Below are 18,729 nucleotides of genomic sequence, written 5' to 3'. Positions count from 1 at the left end.
GGCCAGCCTGGGCTACATCAAATGGCTTTGAAAAGCGGCTGGGGTGTTTTTAGAGCTAGTGTTGTCTGGTACAGGAGGGAGGGACCTCCTAGACTAGACTATCTGTTCCTAGGCCTCATTCCCCGCCCCCCAAAGGAGGGAAATTTTTTGACTTGTCATATCACCTTAAAATAAACACTTTAAAATTGTGGAAAAATTCCAGACAGACTCATTTACAGACAAAGCACTTTCGGTGAACACTCATGTGCCCATTGTCAGACCTCCAGGGATTACTCATGGCTGCCGTGGGCCTCTTTTCCTCTCCTCATTCTGAAGCAAATGCCAAAACCTCATGCAAGTCATTTTGTCCATATTTCAGCACCATCTTAGGACTTTAGGACTCTTAAGGACACACCAGCACAACACACTGTCAGGCAGCAAAATTAATAGTCTCTTAATATCATAAATACCCAAGCCACTGGGTGTTCCAAATTGCCTCATGCATGCAATATGTGGACTTTTTCTTTTCTTTTCTTTCTTTCTTTTTTTTTTTTTTTTTTTTTTCTTTGGGCAATAATTTATTAAATGTCTGTCTAGAGCAACAGACAGCCTCCAGATGCGGCTGGCAAGACCCTGTTTAAAAAAAAATAGGGAACACTTGATGGCTTTTCATGTCTTCTCTGCACAGGGGACATGCTAGTTTTCTCTGAGTTATTCTAATTTTTGGTATATATGGTGCCAAAGTGAGAAAACTTTTTTCTTTTCTTTTCTTTTCTTTCTTTTATTATTTATTTATTTTTGGTTTTTCGAGACAGGGTCTCTCTGTGTAATCTTGGCTGTCCTGGACTCGCTTTGTAGGCTAGGCCGGTCTTGAACTTACAGAGATCCTCCTGCCTCTGCCTCCCAAGTGCTGGGATTAAAGGCGTGCGTCACCACGCCTGGCTATTTTTTGGTTTTTCAAGACAGGGTTTCTCTGTGCAGCCCTGGCTATCCTGGAACTCACCCTGTAGACCAGGCTGGCCTTGAACTCAGGGATCCGCCTGCCTTTGCCTCTCAAGTGGTAAAAGCACTTATTGTTCTTTGTTCTCTGTTTTTGCTTTTGTTTTTTCCAAGACAAGGTCTCTCTGTGTAGCCTTGGCTGTCCTAGACTCACTTTGTAGACCAGGCTGGCCTCGAACTCACAGTGATCCGCCTGCCTCTGCCTCCCGAGTGCTGGGATTAAAGGCGTGCGCCACGCCCGGCTACACATACTGTTCTTTCAGAGGACCCCAGTTTGGTTTCCAGCACCCATATCCTGTCACTCCAGGAGACCCTGTGCCTCTGAGGGCACCTGCACTCAGGTGCACATCCTCACACAAGATATACATGCGTGCACATAAATAAAATCATAAAAAAAAATTAAAAGAAGAAACACAGATGGGTTGGGAATGTGGCTCAGTTAGCACAATGCTTGCCTAATATGTCCAAACTCTGAGTGGTATTTGAATCCAGCAGGCCTGTAATCCTAGCATGCAGAAAGTAAAAGCAGGCGAGTTGGGAGGTCAAGGTCATCCTTTGAGGTTGGTCTGGGATATGCGAGATGAAAAAGTGAAGAAATCCTGTCTCAAGATGGAAAAAAGGAAAAATAGGCACCCGCAGTTGTTCTCCACCCTCTACATGCTCACCTGGCACACACATGCCTGAACTGAAAATGTGTGCACACCACACACACACACACACACACACACACACACACACACACACGACTTACAAATATTTCAGACTTGACTGTATTCATTGTTGCTTGCTGTTGTAGTTACCTTTTTTCTTTCTTTCTTTCTTTCTTTCTTTTTTTTTTTTTTTTATATATTTTATTCTATGCACTTTGGTATGAAGGTGTCCGAATCCCTGGAACTGGAGTTACAGTCACGAGCTGCCATGTGGGTGCTGGGAATTGAACCCACGTCCTTTGGAAGAGCAGACAGTGTTCTTAACCACTGAAGCCATCTCTCCAGACCCGGCTTTTTCTTTTATGTATTTTTAAGTTCTTGAAATAATGTCACCCTGTGTAGCTCAAGCTATCCTAGAACTCACTATATAAAGCAAGCTTGCCTCAAACTCACAGCATCCTCCCTTCCAGCCTCGAGAGTGCTGGGATGCCAGATGCGCGCCTCAACACCCAGTGTTCAAGTTAATTTTGTATGGCTGTGTACGTTTGCACCCAGTGTAGATGTGGGTGTGAGTGCAAATGCACGTGGAAGCCAGAGGTCAACTTTGGGTGCCACCCTTCAGTCTTTTGTTTGTTTTGTTTTTGTTCCGTGGAGACAGGGTTTCTCTGCGAAACAGTATGGCTGTCCTGAAACTCTCTCTATAGACCATCCTGGCCTCAAACTCACAGACGTAACAACTGCCTCTGCCTCCCGAGAGCTTCGGCTAAGGGTATGTGCCACCGTGCCTGGCCAAGCTCAAGCCTCATTCTCACACAGCAAGTACTTTATAGCATTGAGCTTTCTCTATAGCCTTTTTTTTTTTTAATTATTATTTTTTTTGGCTTTTCAGTTCTAACAGCCCCCTTTTCAGGTAAGTGCCAGATGCTAGGGTCTCGTGGGCTCTTTATTTTGATGAGTTATTTGATATTGGAATTGTGTTCAAGGGCCAGCATGTTCTGATTTTATGTTTTAGTATTCAGTAAGGCAGGTCACCCTGTTATTCTGTTTCAGAATGTTCTGGGTTTTCCCATTATCGTTCTGGGTGAACTTTCAAATTTTATCAAGTTTCCCAAATGATTCCCTTAGGGCCGTGGTAAATTTCACTTGAAACCCGCCATCTTTTATATTAAACTGTTTAAATGTACTGAGAAGCCATGTGCTAATTCAAATCTTACTTTTTGTTTGTTTCGCTTTTGGTTTTTTGAGACAGGGTTTCTCTGTGTAGCCTTGGCTGTCCTGGGCTCGCTTTGTAGACCAGGCTGGCCTCGAACTCACTTTTTTTTTTTTTTTTCCTTTTTGACACAGGCCTCAAACTCACTACATGCTCACCCAGGGCTCTATCACCTGAACTAGTCTCATATGACTTTTTTTTTTTTTTTTGATGCTGTTATTAATGCACTGCACTATTTACTTTCATTTGTTTGTGGGTTATTGTTTTTGTTTTTCTGAGACAGGGTTTCTCTGTGTAGTAACTCACAGCGATCTGTCTGCCTCTGCCTCCCTGAGTGCTGGGATTACAGGTGTGCACCACCACTCCCATCTTGTTTGTTTTCTCCCCCCCCCCCCCCCCCCATGTAGCCTTTGCTGTCCTGGAAGTCACAGAGACCTGCCTTCCTCTGCCTCTCAAAAGCTGGGGTTAAAGGCATGTACCCCTCCCATGCTGTTAATTTATTTCTAATTGGTTCTTTCTTTCTTTCTTTTTGAAGTTTGAGAGATGGGATATGATAGTTGACTATAGGGTACAGTCCTGCAATACCAGCCTTTGGGAGGCAGAGGGAGGAAGACCCAAAGTTAAAGGCGTGTGCCATCATGCCCCCTCCCCTTTGGTTTCTTGAGACAGGGTTTGTCTGTGTAGCCCTGGTTGTCCCGGAACTCACTCTGTAGACCAGGCTGGCCTCGAACTCAGAGATCTGCTTGTTTCTGCCTCCCCAGTGCTGGCATTAAAGGCATGCGCCACCACCGCTGCCTGGCTTTCTAATTGATGTCTTCAATTCTAAAAACCTGCATTGCACTGTCATTTTAAAAAATAACTTTTAGGCCGGGCGGTGGTGGCGCACGCCTTTAATCCCAGCACTTGGGAGGCAGAGGCAGGCGGATCGCTGTGAGTTCGAGGCCAGCCTGGTCTACAAAGTGAGTCTAGGACAGCCAAGGCTACACAGAGAGACCCTGTCTCGAAGAAAAAAAAAAAATAACTTTTATATAATGCCTCACCATTATTTGTTTATTATTGGTGGTAAATGTGATTGAACCCTTAGTTTTGCAATAAATTTAGACGAACATTCCCCAGTCCCTCACTGGGAGAGTCTGGGCAAGAACTCTACTTCTGTGCCTCAGTGTCTTCCTTGGGAGAGTCTAAGCAAATGCTTTTCTACAGTCAAACTTCCCCAGCCTTCTTACCTGTTCTATTAGTGCTCTTAGATGACCAACAGCCCTCTTTTTTCTCTGTCAGTCCCTCAGCAGAGTCTATTGAAGCCTGGCAGTTCCAGCTTCCAGTGTTGGCTGCAGGATCAGCATTCATGCAAACCTCATCGCGGCCTGAACATTCCGCATGAGAGCACACTGCCAGGAACACCGCAGATGCTCAGGGGAAAATGGAGCGATCGGGGAGCTGGGGTGTGGATCTCAGGCTCCAAAGTGAAAACCAGGCGTACACACCTGTAATCCCTGGCAGAAACAGGCGGATTCTTGGGGCCCTGAGATCCATCGCTGACCTCACACTCATGTGCACGCACGCACGCACGCACGCACGTGCTAGGGGACACCCGCAAGTGCACACATACACACAGAGAGACTTGAGTGATGGACAACGTGACGGAATCCCCACTTACCTGAAACTCTTGCCTTCTCTTGTAACAGTCAGGACAGGACGGCTCTCAGTGGCACCTTGGACTCCCACCCACCCAGGGCATTGTGGGAAAAGGAGCGTGTGTAAAAGACAGAGCACACCGGGGCAAGTATAAGAAAGCCAGCTCTAGCTAGGATCATGAGTCTTTTAATATATTATTCTGAAAAGAAAGGAATTTAAAAAAAGTTCCTGACAGGTCTTTTTTTTTTTTTTTTTAATTTAAATAAATACCCTGCTCCCCCCTCCACCCACTTAAGTTCTCCCTCTTTCCCCAACTTCCCACCCATCCCTGGCTAGACCCTTACCCCAGAACTAAATAAAATGCCTGTTTTACAGCAGACCACACGCACTACCAAATTCTGGGGAAAACTATAAATACTGTCACTGTCTGGGCCACACTGCCTTCTGACTGCTCCCCAAGCAGACCCGTCCCACCCTCTGGCTGGGCAAGGATGGCAGAGGTCTTTAGGCACTGGCCTTGGGAAGAGTGCAAATTTAGCCTCGGTTCTCCACCTCTTGCTTAGGAGTAGGTCAGAAGGGCCCAGAATTGCCCTCCAGACTAAAATAAATAACAAAATAAATACCCTCCCCTACACCCCCTGGCTCTCAATAAAAGAGCTAGCTTCCCTGTGGTTCCAGTCAATTTCCTAGGTGCCCCACCCCCAGCTTCCTCCAAACCCTTCCCTCTTCCCCCGCCCCTCCCCCAATGGCGATCGCTACCTTGGCCTTCACTTCAGGTGAACGTCAATCAAACCCTTCTCCTCCTCCTCCTCCCCAAATTGCTTAGGATGCTGTTGGCACCTAAAGCCCCCACGATGGGCCTAGTAAGAACCCTTTCTCCTCGTTCCTCCATCTCCCAAGTCTCAAGGTGACCTGGGCAGGCCCCTCCTTCCCTTTCCCAATCCAGGCGTCCCAGCCGCCCCTGAAATTCCTCAAATGGCAGTGTCCCAGAGGACCGTGTGCTGCCGGCGGCAGGGTGGGGTGCCGGACTTGCGGGGTTCTGGGCCCCGTCGCCAGCTTGGGAGGATAGGCATGCTCTCTTGCTTGCAGAGCCCCCGGTCTGGACGGTGGCGCGCCTTGATCTCCTTGCACACACAGCGTTTGCGCTCGATCACCTCTAGCAGTTTGCCATCGCGCTCCCGGGCCGGCTGGGGCGGCAGGGGTAGAGGCAGCACAGGGTGGGTCTGTGCCAGGAACCCCAGAAAGAGAAAAATATATGGGATAAAAAGAAAGTCAAGGGCGTTGTGGCCAAACCAACGACCTCCCACGGAAGCAAACCCTCCCGCCGGGCCCTGCATCTGGTCTTCTCTCCCAGGCTACCATAGGGACAGGTTTTCAGTTTGAGCACCCTTTTCCCCAGTGATGTGTTCAGGCCTTAGAATAGACTTGCCTGGCCCTGAGGAAAAAGTGCTTTAAAAAAAAAAAAAAAAAAAAAAAAAAGTCTTCTTCAGGGCGTGATCCCAGCACTGGGGAGGCTTAGTCAGGGAGATTTCAGTGCGCTGGAGGCTAGCCTGGTGTATGTGAGACTGTTTCAAGAAAAAGGGAAAAAAACAAACAAACAAAAAACAAAACAACAACAACCACCAGGGGGTGGTGGCACGTGGTTTTGATTCCCAGGGCAGAGGCAGGTGGATCTCTGAGATCTAGGCTAGCTAGCCTTGTCTACAGAGTCAGTTCCGGAACAGAGGTTGTCCTGAAACCCTCTTCCAAAACTCAAAAACAAAAACCAGAACCGACCACCCAATCAACAGAAAGAAAGAAAGAAAGAAAGAAAGAAAGAAAGAAAGAAAGGAAGGAAGAAAGAAAGAGAAGGACTAAATTAAACGCTAGTTTTTCCAGACCAGACATGTATTTTTCAAATTTGTCTTTGAAGGGGGTCTTTTATCTAAAGACTCGCTACCACCCAGGATCCTGCTTCTGTAACCATGGAACCAGGTAGCCATGGCAACTGTTTCTTACCCTCCTCGCCCTTAGTTCCTATTCCTCCCAGGCTGTGAGGGCCCCACTGGCTAGACCCCCAGCCTGACTTTCTTTTTCTTTTCTTTTCTTTTTTTTTTCTTTTTCTTTTTCTTTCTGTTCACCTTTCTATTTATTTACTAAAAATTTTGTTGTTATTGCTTTGTTTTTCAAGACAGGGTTTCTCTGTGTCGCCCTGGCTATTCTGAACTCGCTTTATACACTAGGCTGGCCTCGGACTCAACAGCAATCCACCTGCTTCTGCCTCCCAAGTGCTGGGATTATGGGCCCGTGCCTACTTTCTTTTTAAGGTTTTTCATTTATTTGTATATTATGTCTGTATGAGCATGTGCTGTGCGTATAGACTTGGAGGCCAGAAGAGGATATCATATCCCCTGGAGCTAGTTACATGCAACATGTGGGTGCTGGGAACTGGACTCTGGTTCTCTGCAAGAGGACGTGCTTTTAATGGTTCGGCCAGCTCTCCGGCTCCTTTCTTTTTTCTTTCCGCCCCCCCCCCCCCAAGGCAGGGTTTCTCTGTGTAGCCTTGGCTGTCCTGGACTGTGCCACCATGCTCGGCTTCCTTTCTTTTCTTTTTTGAGACAGGCTGGGCTGGAACTCAGTATTTTTTCTTTCTTTCTTTCTTTCTTTCTTTTTTTTTTTTTTTTTTGGTTTTTTGAGACAGGATTTCTCTGTGTAGCCTTGACTGTCCCAGACTCACTTTGTAGACTAGGCTGGCCTCGAACTCACAGCGATCCGCCTGCCTCTGCCTCCCGAGTGCTGGGATTAAAGGTATGCGCCACCACGCCCGGCTGGAACTCAGTATTTAGTGCAGGGAGAATGGCTTTGAACTTCCAATCATCCTGTCTCCGCCTCCCAAGAAGAGTTTACAGGTATGTGCCCTAACCCCTTTCTTACCCTATTTACTAATTTATTTATTTTGTTTTTTTAATTTTTTGGGGGATAGGATTTCTCTGTGTAGCCGTGGCTGTCCTGGAACTCACCTTGTAGACCAGGCTGGCCTCAAACTCACAGAGATCCTCCTGCCTCTACCTCCCGAGTGCTGGGATTAAAGGTGTGCGCCACCACTGCCTGGCTACTAATTTATTTATTTATTTATTTATTTTATTTATTTATTTTTTTAAAGATTTATTTATTATTATGTATACAGTGCTGTCTGCATGTACACCTGCAGGCCAGAAGAGAGCATCAGATCTAATTATAGATGGTTGTGAGCCATCATGTGGTTGCTGGGAATTGAACTCAGGACCTCTGGAAGAGCAGTCAGTGCTCTTAACCGCTGAGCCATCTCTCCAGCCCCTAATTTATTTTTTAATTTCGTATTTTGGCTTTTGGTTGGTTGGTGGGTTTTGGTTTTTAAAGACAGGGTTTCTCTGTGTAGCCTTGGCTGTCCTGGACTCACTTTGTAGACCAGGCTGGCCTCAAACTCAGAGATCCGCCTGCCTCTGCCTCCTGAGTGCTGGGATTAAAGGCGTGCGTCACCACACCCAGCTAGGGCATGTGCCACTGTGCCCTGGCTAATTTAATATTTTAGGACAGGTTTTTTTGTTTTTTGTTTTAAAATGTAGCCCAAGCTGGTCTCCAAATCTAGATGAATTCCTTTCACCTTCCCCAGGTCACTAAATTGCAAGAGTTAAGTCAGTATATCTGTCTTTTCTTGCCTTTCTTTCCATACCCAAGCCTTCTTTTTAAAGATAAAAAAAAAAAAAAGACCAGATCTCACCTGGCTCAGGACATCTCTGGGCTGGCTGCAAGGCCGAGGGGTGTGTAGCGCAGCCTGACGGACTCCAGAGGTGGAGGCAGAGCGGCCGAGGCGGTACCCTCCTGTGAAATCTATGTCCGAAAACCAAGGATGAGAAGCGAGACCCACAGATGTCCCTTCCCTCACCTCCCTGAAGAGGCCATAGGCCAAACTGTCCCCTGCCTCATCAAAAGTGAGGAGATGGAGACAGTGTTAAGATACAGAGTTCTAGCCGGGCGTGGTGGCGCACGCCTTTAATCCCAGCACTTGGGAGGCAGAGGCAGGCGGATCACTATGAGTTCGAGGCCAGCCTGGTCTACAAAGTGAGTCTAGGACAGTGAAGGCTACACAGAGAAACCCTGTCTCCAAAAAGACAAAACAAAAAACAAAAAGATTCAGAGTTCTAGGCTAAGGATATAGCTCAGTAGTACAGCAATCACTTGCCTAGAACCCCTCAGTGAGGGGCCGGGGTTTGGTTCAGTGGGAGAGCACCTGCCTAGAATCCCCCAGTGAGAGGCTGAGGTATGGCTCAGTGGTAGAGCACCTGCCTAGAATCCCCCAGTGAGGGGCTGGGGTGTGGCTCAGTGGGAGAGCACCTGCCTAGAATCCCCCAGTGAGGGGCTGGGGGTGTAGCCCAGCAGTAGAGCACCTGCCTGGCATGTGGGAACCTCTGGGTCCCACTCAAAGTACAAGAGATATTTTTCAAAAGTAGTCATGGAGTTGATGGGAAGTTTCCAGACCCACCCATCTCCCTATATAGAATACGAGGGCAAGGTGTCACCTCCATTCCTGTGGCAGGCTGGGAAAGTCTGGCAAGGGACTGGCAGCGCTGTACGGCTCCCTCCTCGGTCATGGTGGATCCTGGCCAGCAGACCCTCTGCCCCCTGGCTCCTCACAGGAATCCCTGATGCCACAGGACCCCTGTCTTCATGCTCTACTTTGCCTGAACCTTCCGTACTGCCATCCCAGGCCCGGGCACCATCCTCTTCTGCTAGGATAACAAAAGCAAAAACCAAAGAAAGCTGAGTGTCCACAGGCGGGAGGGGCCTTTCTACCCCGCAGGAAACACAGTGCAGCATGGAAAAATCACAACTGGGACGGGAAAGGCTTTACCTCTCACTCCCTCAAGACACACACACACACACACACACACACACCCTAGACCCAGCCCTGCCACCTCACTTTCTACCCATTGTTATCATCCCTGGGGCTCAGAATCATATATATGTGTGCGTGTGTTATGTTCAGAAAAACCCTTTTGGGGCTTTCTCTACCCTAGCTTAAAAACATCTCCAAGTCTAGATAGGGTTAGAATGAACACTCTAGAAACCAGGGTTGCTGTCTCTCAGTAGGGAGGGAACACCAACTCCTGATCCCAGAAAGGGGGTAGGGGGGCTGTTGAGTGTATGGAGTGGGGGGAAGGGCAGTGTGTGAACTAAGCCCATCTCTGAGAGCAGGCCTGGCAGAGCATTGCGTTGCCTGGCAACGGTAGGGGCCTCCCTCTCCTCTCACTCCTGTCTGGATGGGTTGCCATGGAAATGGCTGGGAGGCAGCTGTGTTTAGCTCCTAGTGTGCACACACACGCACAAACACACACACACACTTGCAGCCCGAGGAAGGGAGGGGCGGAGGGTGGAGCAGGGATGAGGCTGGATCCTACCCCAGCCCCCCCTCTCCCAGACCTTCCTACCTTTTCCTGAACACATTCATTCTGCTCCTCATCCCCATCTTTCTCGGTCTCCCAGAGAACTTCCCAGGTCAGGACAATAGGCCTGTAGAGTCTAAATACCCCCCCTTCAATATTTACTCCCCAACCCCAAAGCCATTAGCAACACCCCCACACCCAGTCCCCCACCGCCACCACACGGCCACTCCTCACTCACTGTCCGGTTCCTTTGCCTTCCTCCCTCCATAAAGGACCTTCCTCTGCAGAGCCCAGCCTGACCCAAACGTGCCGCCCATCTCTTCTTCCTCTTCTGGTGTCCCTGCACTGGTGATAACATGGGCACAGGAGATGCTGGCAAAGGCACCCCCATCAGTCGCTTGTTCTTGCAGTTGGATCTTGACCATGGGAGATGGTGTCCCCATTCCACAGCCCTTATTCAGCACACTCCCAGCCTTGAGACTGTCATAGGCGGGGGGTCTCTTGAGCCCAGCTGCTGTGGCTGGGTAGGTCCAGAGTGGGGTCAGGGGACCTGCGGTTGGATCAGGAAGGCTGTGGGGGGAGGCCAGGCAGCTGCGGTGGTGGAGGACCCCAGCTGCTGAGCCCATAGCCCCGCTATGGGGGCCAGATTTCCCTGGTACAGGGGGCCTCGAACTGGCGCATAGCATTCCATGAAGAACTGAAATCTCCTCCGTCTTTGGCTCCCCAACACCCAGAGGTGGACCAGCTGGCAGGACTGAGTGTGTGGTCACTTTTACCGCAGAATACACCATAGTGTACGACACGGCCTTGTCCTTGGGGGGGCCGGGGAGCAAGGCAGCTGAGGCAGGATGTGCTGCCGGTACCCCTGCCGCCTTAGGGCAGATCATGCTGTGAGAGTTGGGGAGCTCCCGCTCTCCCCGGGTCTGGCCAGAGGCCTGGGGTGGCAAAGGTGTTGAGTGGCTCCGAGCTCGGCCTGATGGTCCCAGCAATAGCAGGTTGGCAGCAGGAGGCGGAGGCGGCAGGGGAGGCGTCTCCCGCTCTCGTGCAGGCACTTGGGGAGCTGGGGTGGAACCGGCTGGCTCCTTGGAGTGGCAGAGGACCGGAAGCCTTGAGCCCCCATCGCCAGGGGCCCGTGAAGCAGACTTGGCTTGAGGGAAGGCCAGGAGTGGAGGGCGGTGCTGAAGGAGGTTGGGAAAGGGCGGGGGGATTTCACACGGAGTGGTCTTGGTGGGTGTCCCATCCCTCCGGCTCGGGAGGGCTGAAGCTGGGCGCCGGTGGGGGTGGGAGTGAGGGTGGGGGTGGAGTTGGAGGACATGAGGCTGTTGTGGAAGGGAGGGTGCCGTCAATGGAGGAGGCCCATTACCCCTGGCATCTCCTGCCTCTTCAGGCAAGGGGTACTTCATCTCTTCATAAATAGCCTCGCTGTCCTCAGAGTCCGAATCCGCACCAGCTGGAGGGGTTGGGCCGCCAGTTCCAACAGGAGGTCCCATTAGGCCCCCTCCACTTCGTCCTCCTCCACGAAAGACATCCCCCACCATCTCAATGTATACAGGCTCTTCTTCCTGGGCACCTGCATCCAGGTCTCCAGCTATCCGAGAAGCCCTACTGAGGCGTTGTAGGGGAAGCTTCCCCCCTCGAGGAGATGGGGCTGGTGCACAAGATTCATCGAATGACACAGACAACTGGGTATTGGGGCTTCGCCTGGGCTTTTGTGGTGGAACCTTCCGGCTAGACTCCCGGCACTCTGGGGTGGGCTTCTGAGAGCCTAAGTCAGGTAGGAAGAAGAAAAGAACCGTAGCTCATTGAGTAGAGAGCATCTAACATGTCAGGTAAGTGCTCTATCACTGAGCCACACCCCAGCCCCTCCCTGGGGGATTCTAGGCAGGGGCTCTATCACTGAGCCACACCCCAGCCCCTCACTGGGGGATTCTAGGCAGGGGCTCTATCACTGAGCCACACCCCAGGCCCTCACTGGGGGATTGTAGGCAGGGGCTCTACCACTGAGCCACACCCCAGCCCCTCACTGGGGGATCCTAGGCAGGTGCTCTACCACTGAGCCACACCCCAGCCCCTCACTGGGGGATTCTAGGCAGGTGCTCTACCTTTGGAACACATTCCCAGCTTTTATTTTTTTTCTGATTTTTTTTTTTTTTTTCTCTCTCTTTTAAGGTAGGGCCTCTAAGTTGCCCAGGCTGGCTTTGAATTCATTCTACACGAAAGGGAAAGATTGACCTCTTGACCACCTCAAGGACATATTTGTCTATTCATGTTTTCCACAACCTTCCACTCAGAGCCTGGTACAGTTCTTTCTACAAGGCAGTCCCCAGTCTTTTATTTTTCTCTTTCTGTCTTTTTTCTTTTCTTTCTTCCTTTCTTCCTTCCTTCCTTCCTTTCTCTTTTGTTTGTTTGAGACAGGGTCTCACTTTGTAGCCTTGGCTAGCCTGGAACTCCATATGTAGTCCAGGCTGGCCTTGAACTCACAGAGATCCTCCTGTCTCTCCCCCCTGAGTGTTGGGATTAAAGGCATGAGCCACCACGGCTGGGTTTTGTTGGTTTGCTTTTTGTCTTTTTTTGTTGTTCTGTTTGTTGGTTTTTCAAGACAGGGTTTCTCTGTGTAGCCCTGGCTGTCCTGGACTCGCTTTGTAGACCAGACTGGCCTCGAACTCACAGCGATCCACCTGCCTCTGCCTCCTGAGTGCTGGGATTAAAGGCTTGTGCCACCACGCCCAGCCTTTTGTTTTTTAATTCAGGGTGGGTTTTTTTTTTGGAGGGGGGGGTCTGTTTTTGTTCTTTTGAGATTAGATCTCACCTCATTACCATAGCCCATAATCTTAAGATTCCTTCCTCAACCCCTACCAACGCCAGAATCTGCAGCCCCTCCCACCCTTGGTGTCCTTTCCTAAGAGCTGTTTTTAGGGGGTGTCTCCTGCCCTTGAATGGTTCATCTGAGGTCCATCTAAAAGAACACCCCCCATTCCTTTGGAAAATGGAACCTTCCACTTCCATGGCTCTTGGCTGAATGAACCCTCCTAGAGGGGCTCCCCCCAGCCTGGAATGGATCCTGCCAGCTGCCAGCTTCCTCTGAAGAGAGATGGGTAACAGGATGGTTGTCTCACCTGCTTTCTTACTTGGCGGTGTCTCTGGCCCGGATCCTGCCATGCTGAGCTTGGTGCTAGGATGTCTCCGGGGCTTAGCTGGGGGTCTCCGGCTGCTACTGTCCTCGGTGAGACCTCCCGCACCTCCTGCAGGCCCACCCCCTACACTGTCCATGCTGCCCACCGAATGGCAGGACAGAGAGCGTGGGGCCATGGCGCTACGGCAGGGGTGGGGGGTATGTTCCTGGGACGCAGGCATCGTCATGAAGCCCATCCTGAGGGACCGTCGGAGCGAGGCAATATCCCGCACTCGAACCCCAGGCCCTGGGACAGCCCCAGGCCCCACTGGGCCTGTCGGGGCTGCTTCCTTACTGGAGCTAGGGAGAGAAGACAGGTTGGAACAGAAGTTAAGACGTCAAACCTCTAATTTGCCTTCCTCCATCTCAAGAGGAGATGGCCTTTTCTTTCTTTCTTTTTTTATTTTTTAGACAGGGTTTCTCTGTGTAGCCTTGACTATCCTGGACTTGCTTTGTAGACCAGGCCGGCCTTGAACTCACAGCGATCTGCCTGCATCTGCCTCCCAAGTGCTGGGAATTAAAGGCGTGCACCACCACGCCAGGCCTGAGATGGCCTTTTTAAGAGTAGAAAACTCTGTTTCTCAAGTCAGGAGGACAGGAACCTGAGGTAGGGATATCTGAAGGCCTATGGTCTAGGGTATGGATATTTTCAGGCAGATTCTGTGGACTTAGGAAAAGCCAGGCAATGGCAGGGCTAGCATATGGCGTCAGAAATGAAAGAAATGGTGTGTGTGTATGTAAGACAGTGTGTCCCTGGTGCTGATGGACCATCTAACTCGTACATGGCCTGTTATGTGGAAAGAGATGTGATCCAGACAACAGCCACCTGACAGACAAGCAGACACACCTGCCATTGGGCTCTTTTTCACATGCTGGTCCACACCTGGCTTCCTCTTCATGCCAAGCTACTATGGCCTCTGTCACACCACAGGCCTCCTCTTCCAGAGGCAGGGTGTGATGCCTGAATCACCAGAACAGCCTCCCTGGGAAAGCGCTGGCGCCCCCCCCCCCGACCTCTCTCTCTGTGTCTCTCTCTCTGCTGCCCTCTCTCTGTCAGCCTCCTCAGCTCTATTCTCTTTTTCTGTCCCCTAGTTCTCTTCTGGGTGAGTGAGGGGAGGGGGGGCGGCTGGCAGGGGAGAGCTACTGCGGGGTGGGCTCTCATTAAGGCCCTGTCTACTAACCCTTCATTAGGGGGAGATCGCTGTAACGATCGCTCTGATTAATCTAATTAACAACAAGAATTAAACTCTACAGTTGCGAGGAGGGAGAAGGGAGCTGGGAGGCGGTCTGACTCAGGCTCCGAGAGGGGCTGGGTAGTCAAAGGGAAAGGAAAAGGAGGAGAAGGAGGAAGCTGAGAGAGGACAGGCCTGAGTTCTGGGGAGGTCAAGAGAAAGGGTTGGTGGGAATGCAAGAGTGAGGGGTATTGGGGAGTCTCCACCTGGCTCTTCTGCAGTACTTAGACTGTGAATCCTCTAACACACACACACACACACACACACACACACACACACACACACACGTCATTTAGTCCCTCACTTCCTCCAACAGAGACGACTGGGAAGGGACTGCAGGAACCCCTCTTTGAGGTCCCCCCCAAATGACCATCTCCCCAGACCCTGGGAGGAAGGTGGGGCCTGCCCTTTCCAAGGTCAGGTGACAGGGGAAAACCAACAGCCAGTCTCAAAACAACAGGAAAGAGAGCCAGTAAGAGATGACTTGGGCCCTCAGGTTTGGGGGACTAGCTAATAAGGGGTTCCAAAGCTGGAAGTCATCCCTTTGGCCATGCCCTCCCTGCCCCCCCTCAGCCCCCAGGAAGCCAGGACCAAGGCTGGGACCAAGCGTGTGCCCTTGCAGCCATTCCACGCTAAGTAGAAAATCTTGAGGGGGGGGAAACCTCCCATTGTTGACTAGGCTGATGGGCCCCAGGTGGGGCTGTGGCTAAGCAAAAGAGACAGGCCTAGGTGCAACAGGGTAAGACAGTCTAGGGCCCCAGCCTTACCTCCTTTTGGCCTCTCCTTCTTTGTGCTGTCTCCACTCCAGCTTGGTTTTTCGGTAGAGAAGGTTCATGTCGTGGGGCAAAAGGTGGGGGCTGAGGGGCCCTGCTTAATGCCACCAGGCCCGGGGGGCGGCCCTCCCTGGGTCCCGGATCCACTTGATAAGGGAGAGGAGGAGAAAAAAGGAAGATATGGTTTGGGGAGGGATGAATGGAAGAGAAAAAGGGACAGAGACGTGATTTGGGTCTTCAGAAGAGGAAAACACAGGCACAGAATATCCAACACAGCCTATGGGACCCCCTCCCAGACAGACAGACAGACATAGAAGTGTGTGTGTGTGTATGTGTGTACAGTCACACACCCTGACAAAGGTGTCTTGGAGCCCCACAGACACTCGAGAGACCAGGTTGACACAGATCCCCATTCTTTATAAATACCCCCTGAACCACCACAGACAGACAAACCTCACAAACACACAGCAACTCTGTAGGCACACATCACGTTTAGACACGCCACCAGCCACAGACTTACATCTACAAACAGGGACAGACATTAGAGGAGCACAGGTAAACACAAACCCGGGAACGACAAATGCACAGACATAAACACCCACCGACACACCCACCGATACACACACAGACCTCTAGCACACAAATCTGCTATGGAATTGGCCACACCTACAGACAAGTTGTGCACAGGGCCTACTTGCGTACATTGCACCCAGCTAGGGAAACGGGGGGGGGGGGGGGTGCAGTTAGGCTTGTTATGCTCTCTTGGGTCCTGAGGCTTAGTGGGGGTTCACTAGGACAGGGTGGGGACGCTAGAGGTAGGATGGTGATACTGACTTGGGCAACTACAATCCCACCCTTCCATCTACCTTCACTCCCTGAAGTCCTGATTTTCCAGTCCTGGGCCTGGACCTCCGGTCCACCTCTATCCGAGCTCTCTGGTCCCTCGGCAATGGTTTGTGCCTCCCTGCTCTCGCTGACGGCCCAAATCAAATCTACCTTCTTTCTCCTCCAGGATTTGGGAGAACCCCCGGCTTCCCCCTACTAGTCCCGCCCCTGAATCCCACCCTGGCGGGGGCGGGGGGTCTCCAGCCTGGCCCCATAGCAACCTTCTGGGCTGCGGCCTCCATACCTGCGCTTTTGCGTCCCTTCCCCCAAACACACACACACTCTCCCTTTCGCCTTCAGCCTCACGTCTCCTCCCTGGAGCCCCTCCTCACAGCCGTCCTCCTCCTTCCTCAGTTTGTTCCAAACCTGGCCTGCCTCGTCCGCCCCCCCCCCCAATCCCACCCCACCTCCCCTTTTCCATCCAAGGGCCCCAGGTTCCCGGGGCACCCCCCCCCCTTTCCCTTGTCCTGCTACCCTGGGTGTCTCCGCCTCTCGCCCCGCCAATCCTCCCTGCCCCTAGTCCCCCCATCACCACCTCCCCGCATGAAGCCTCCCCAGTTTCTACATCACCGTACCTGGCCTGCCGGGCGCCGGCCCCCCCATGCCGGGCTCCGCCCGGAGCAGGAGGAGGGAGGAGGAGAGACAGAGAGAGACCGGGGGAGCCGAACTGGGCCCTGCCGCAGAGACAGCCCCGCCTCCGGGTCCGCCCCCAGACCCGCCCCCGGCCCCAAACCCACCCTTCCACACCCTCCAAGGACAGAGCGGGAACGGCGGTACGGCGCTGCACTAGCAGGTTGGGGTGGAGGGTGCAGGGCCCGCGGAGCGTACTGGGGAGCTTGAGAAGAAGGTCTTGGGGTGCGGGAGTCGAGCTCCCCAGCTTTTGGGCGTCTGGTCCTCGCTGACCCGCGCCCCTTACTCAGCCGGGCGGTACTGGGTTGGGTCTCATGCCTATAGCGGAGCGGAGCAGGGTGCTCAGCGGCGCCCCCCAGCGGGAATCTGGAGGTCGCACCCACCCGTGAACCCCGTGCGCCTTAGCGCTCCCGGGTGGGAGGCTGCGGCAGCGGCCCCTGGGTGCTGCCAAGTGGTGAGGCGGGCAGAAGGACCCCGAGTCGCCAGCCCGGAGATCAGCGCATCTGCTCAGCAAGGGGCGTGCTCCCTTGGCCGAGTCCCCGCCGTGCCCCAACTCCGCCACCCCGCCCTAGGTGTGGGGAGGGCACGAGAATTGGCTGGCATGGTGCTGGGCCTCCTCCCCTTGCAGCCTCCCAGGCGCCCGGACCTTGTTCCACCGTGTGGGGCTCAAAGTCTTCCGCACGTCCGCCCCCGCGGTCCAAGTCATCCCCTACTAACCTTTGACTCCCTGGGCGCCGCCCGCTAGGATCTGGGCACACCAGGTTGGCCTCTATGGGAGACCACCCCGGGCACCGCCCTGGAGTGGTTAGGGATGTGACCTCACCCCTCCCCTCCCTTGACCTTTTCTCATCAACCCGCTGACAAATTCCTTGCTTGGATTAGCTTTGACACATAGCTCTGTGGTTGGGTAAATTAGCGTCCAGAAGTCCTTGGCTGCACCCTACACGGACTGAAAAATAAGATCCCTGCAAAATATGCACATCCTAATCCTTGGTATTTGTGCATGCTTTTCAATGCGGCAAAATCTTTGCAGGTGTGCTGTGTGGCCTCCAGCGCATCTCACCGCTTGTCTGAGCCATGCCTCGTTTTCCATCCCTGCCTCAGTTAACCTTACTGGAGAGAGACCTGGCTCGCTGTGGCGCACACGCGTGCTCCCAGCATTCCTCAGGTGGATGCTGGAGGATCTTCAGTTCAAGGTCAGCCTCAGCTACACAAGCTCTAAGTCAACGTGGCAATAAACAAAGACCTTATGAAGAAAGAAGAGTTGTAAGCACTTTATAAGCTTCATATAGGGATCCAGTCTGGAGGAGTGAGGGTATGAGGGAGCTCGTGTCCTGGGCTTCAGGACCTGGCTACTATGGCTAATGTAAGACAGACAAGGCAGGCAAGAACGGATAATTTCCTTTTCTTGTTTTTTGTTTTTGTTTTCAAGATAGGGTTTCTCTGTATAGCTTTCTGGCTGTCCTGGACTCATTTTGTAGACCAGGCTGGCCTCGAACTCACAGAGATGCATCTGCCTCTGCCTCTATAGTGTGTGCACCACCAAGCCCTGTCTGAGTGTGGATGAATTTTTAACAAAAAGATAAAGAATAAAATAGACTGGTTGAGGTAGGGGTAATTGCTCTTTTTTATTTCTTTCCCCCAAGTCAGGGTTTCTCTGTGTAGCCTGGGCTGTCCTGGACTCACCTTGTAGACTAGGCTGACCTCAAATTCACAGAGATCCACCTGCCTCTGCCTCCTGAGTACTGGGATTAAAGGCATGCGCCACCACACCTGCCTAAAGCTAAAGCACTCCCAGCTTGTTGTTGGTTTGTTTTGTTTTTACAAGACAGGGTTTTTCTTGTAGCCCTGGCTGTCCTTGACTTTGTAGACCAGGCTGGCCTCAAGCTCACAGATCCACCTGCCTCTGCTTCCTGAGTACTGGGACTAAAGCCGTGCGCCACCACGCCTGCCTAGGATTGGAATTTTTGCACTAAGAGGTAGTGACAGAAGAATCAGGACTTCACTTGGCTATCAGCTTGGTAAAGACTTATCTTAAAAAAAAAAAAAAAAAAGAATTTGCACATACAGATAGACACTCATATACATAAAATAAATAAACAATAGATAGCCAGGCACAGGGGTGTACACTTTTAATCCCAGCACTTGGGAGGCAGAGGCAG

General features: G+C 51.8%; 1 protein-coding gene and 1 pseudogene across 3 annotated transcripts; both read right to left on the bottom strand.

Annotated features, from left to right (window-relative positions):
• Positions 1-622: 622 nt before the first annotated feature.
• LOC127204088 (uncharacterized) lies at positions 623-722 on the bottom strand (annotated as a pseudogene).
• A 4,495-nt stretch (positions 723-5,217) lies between these two features.
• Nyap1 (neuronal tyrosine phosphorylated phosphoinositide-3-kinase adaptor 1) lies at positions 5,218-16,652 on the bottom strand. Of its 3 annotated transcripts, none has more exons than XM_051161217.1 (7): positions 16,513-16,652; positions 15,047-15,198; positions 12,992-13,347; positions 10,114-11,640; positions 9,012-9,221; positions 8,213-8,322; positions 5,218-5,696 (listed from the first exon to the last, which is right to left on the bottom strand). In XM_051161217.1, the coding sequence occupies exons 2-7, from the start codon at positions 15,112-15,114 to the stop codon at positions 5,445-5,447; spliced, it is 2,523 nt and encodes an 840-aa protein (XP_051017174.1). In that variant the 5' UTR covers positions 15,115-15,198; positions 16,513-16,652; the 3' UTR covers positions 5,218-5,444. The 3 variants fall into 3 exon arrangements, with proteins under 3 accessions (XP_051017174.1, XP_051017173.1, XP_051017175.1); XM_051161216.1 differs by lacking the exon at positions 16,513-16,652 and adding an exon at positions 15,919-16,313; XM_051161218.1 differs by lacking the exon at positions 16,513-16,652 and adding an exon at positions 15,919-16,313 and having other exon boundaries at positions 9,012-9,218.
• Positions 16,653-18,729: the final 2,077 nt, after the last annotated feature.

Source organism: Acomys russatus, chromosome 19, assembly GCF_903995435.1.
Source record: "Acomys russatus chromosome 19, mAcoRus1.1, whole genome shotgun sequence".
Lineage (NCBI taxonomy): Eukaryota > Metazoa > Chordata > Mammalia > Rodentia > Muridae > Acomys > Acomys russatus.
This window is presented reverse-complemented; position numbering and strand designations above follow the sequence as displayed.

What these genes read in the sequence shown, in the direction of transcription:
- Nyap1 (XM_051161217.1), bottom strand. Translation starts at nt 15,114, where the DNA reads ATGAACCTTCTCTACCGAAAAACCAAGCTGGAGTGGAGACAGCACAAA. An exon ending in ACCGCCAAGTAAGAAAGCAG is followed by an intron (nt 11,641 to 12,991) that starts GTGAGACAACCA and finishes TACCTGACTTAG; the next exon opens with GCTCTCAGAAGCCCACCCCA. An exon ending in GAAGGCAAAGGAACCGGACA is followed by an intron (nt 9,222 to 10,113) that starts GTGAGTGAGGAG and finishes TTGTTATCCTAG; the next exon opens with CAGAAGAGGATGGTGCCCGG.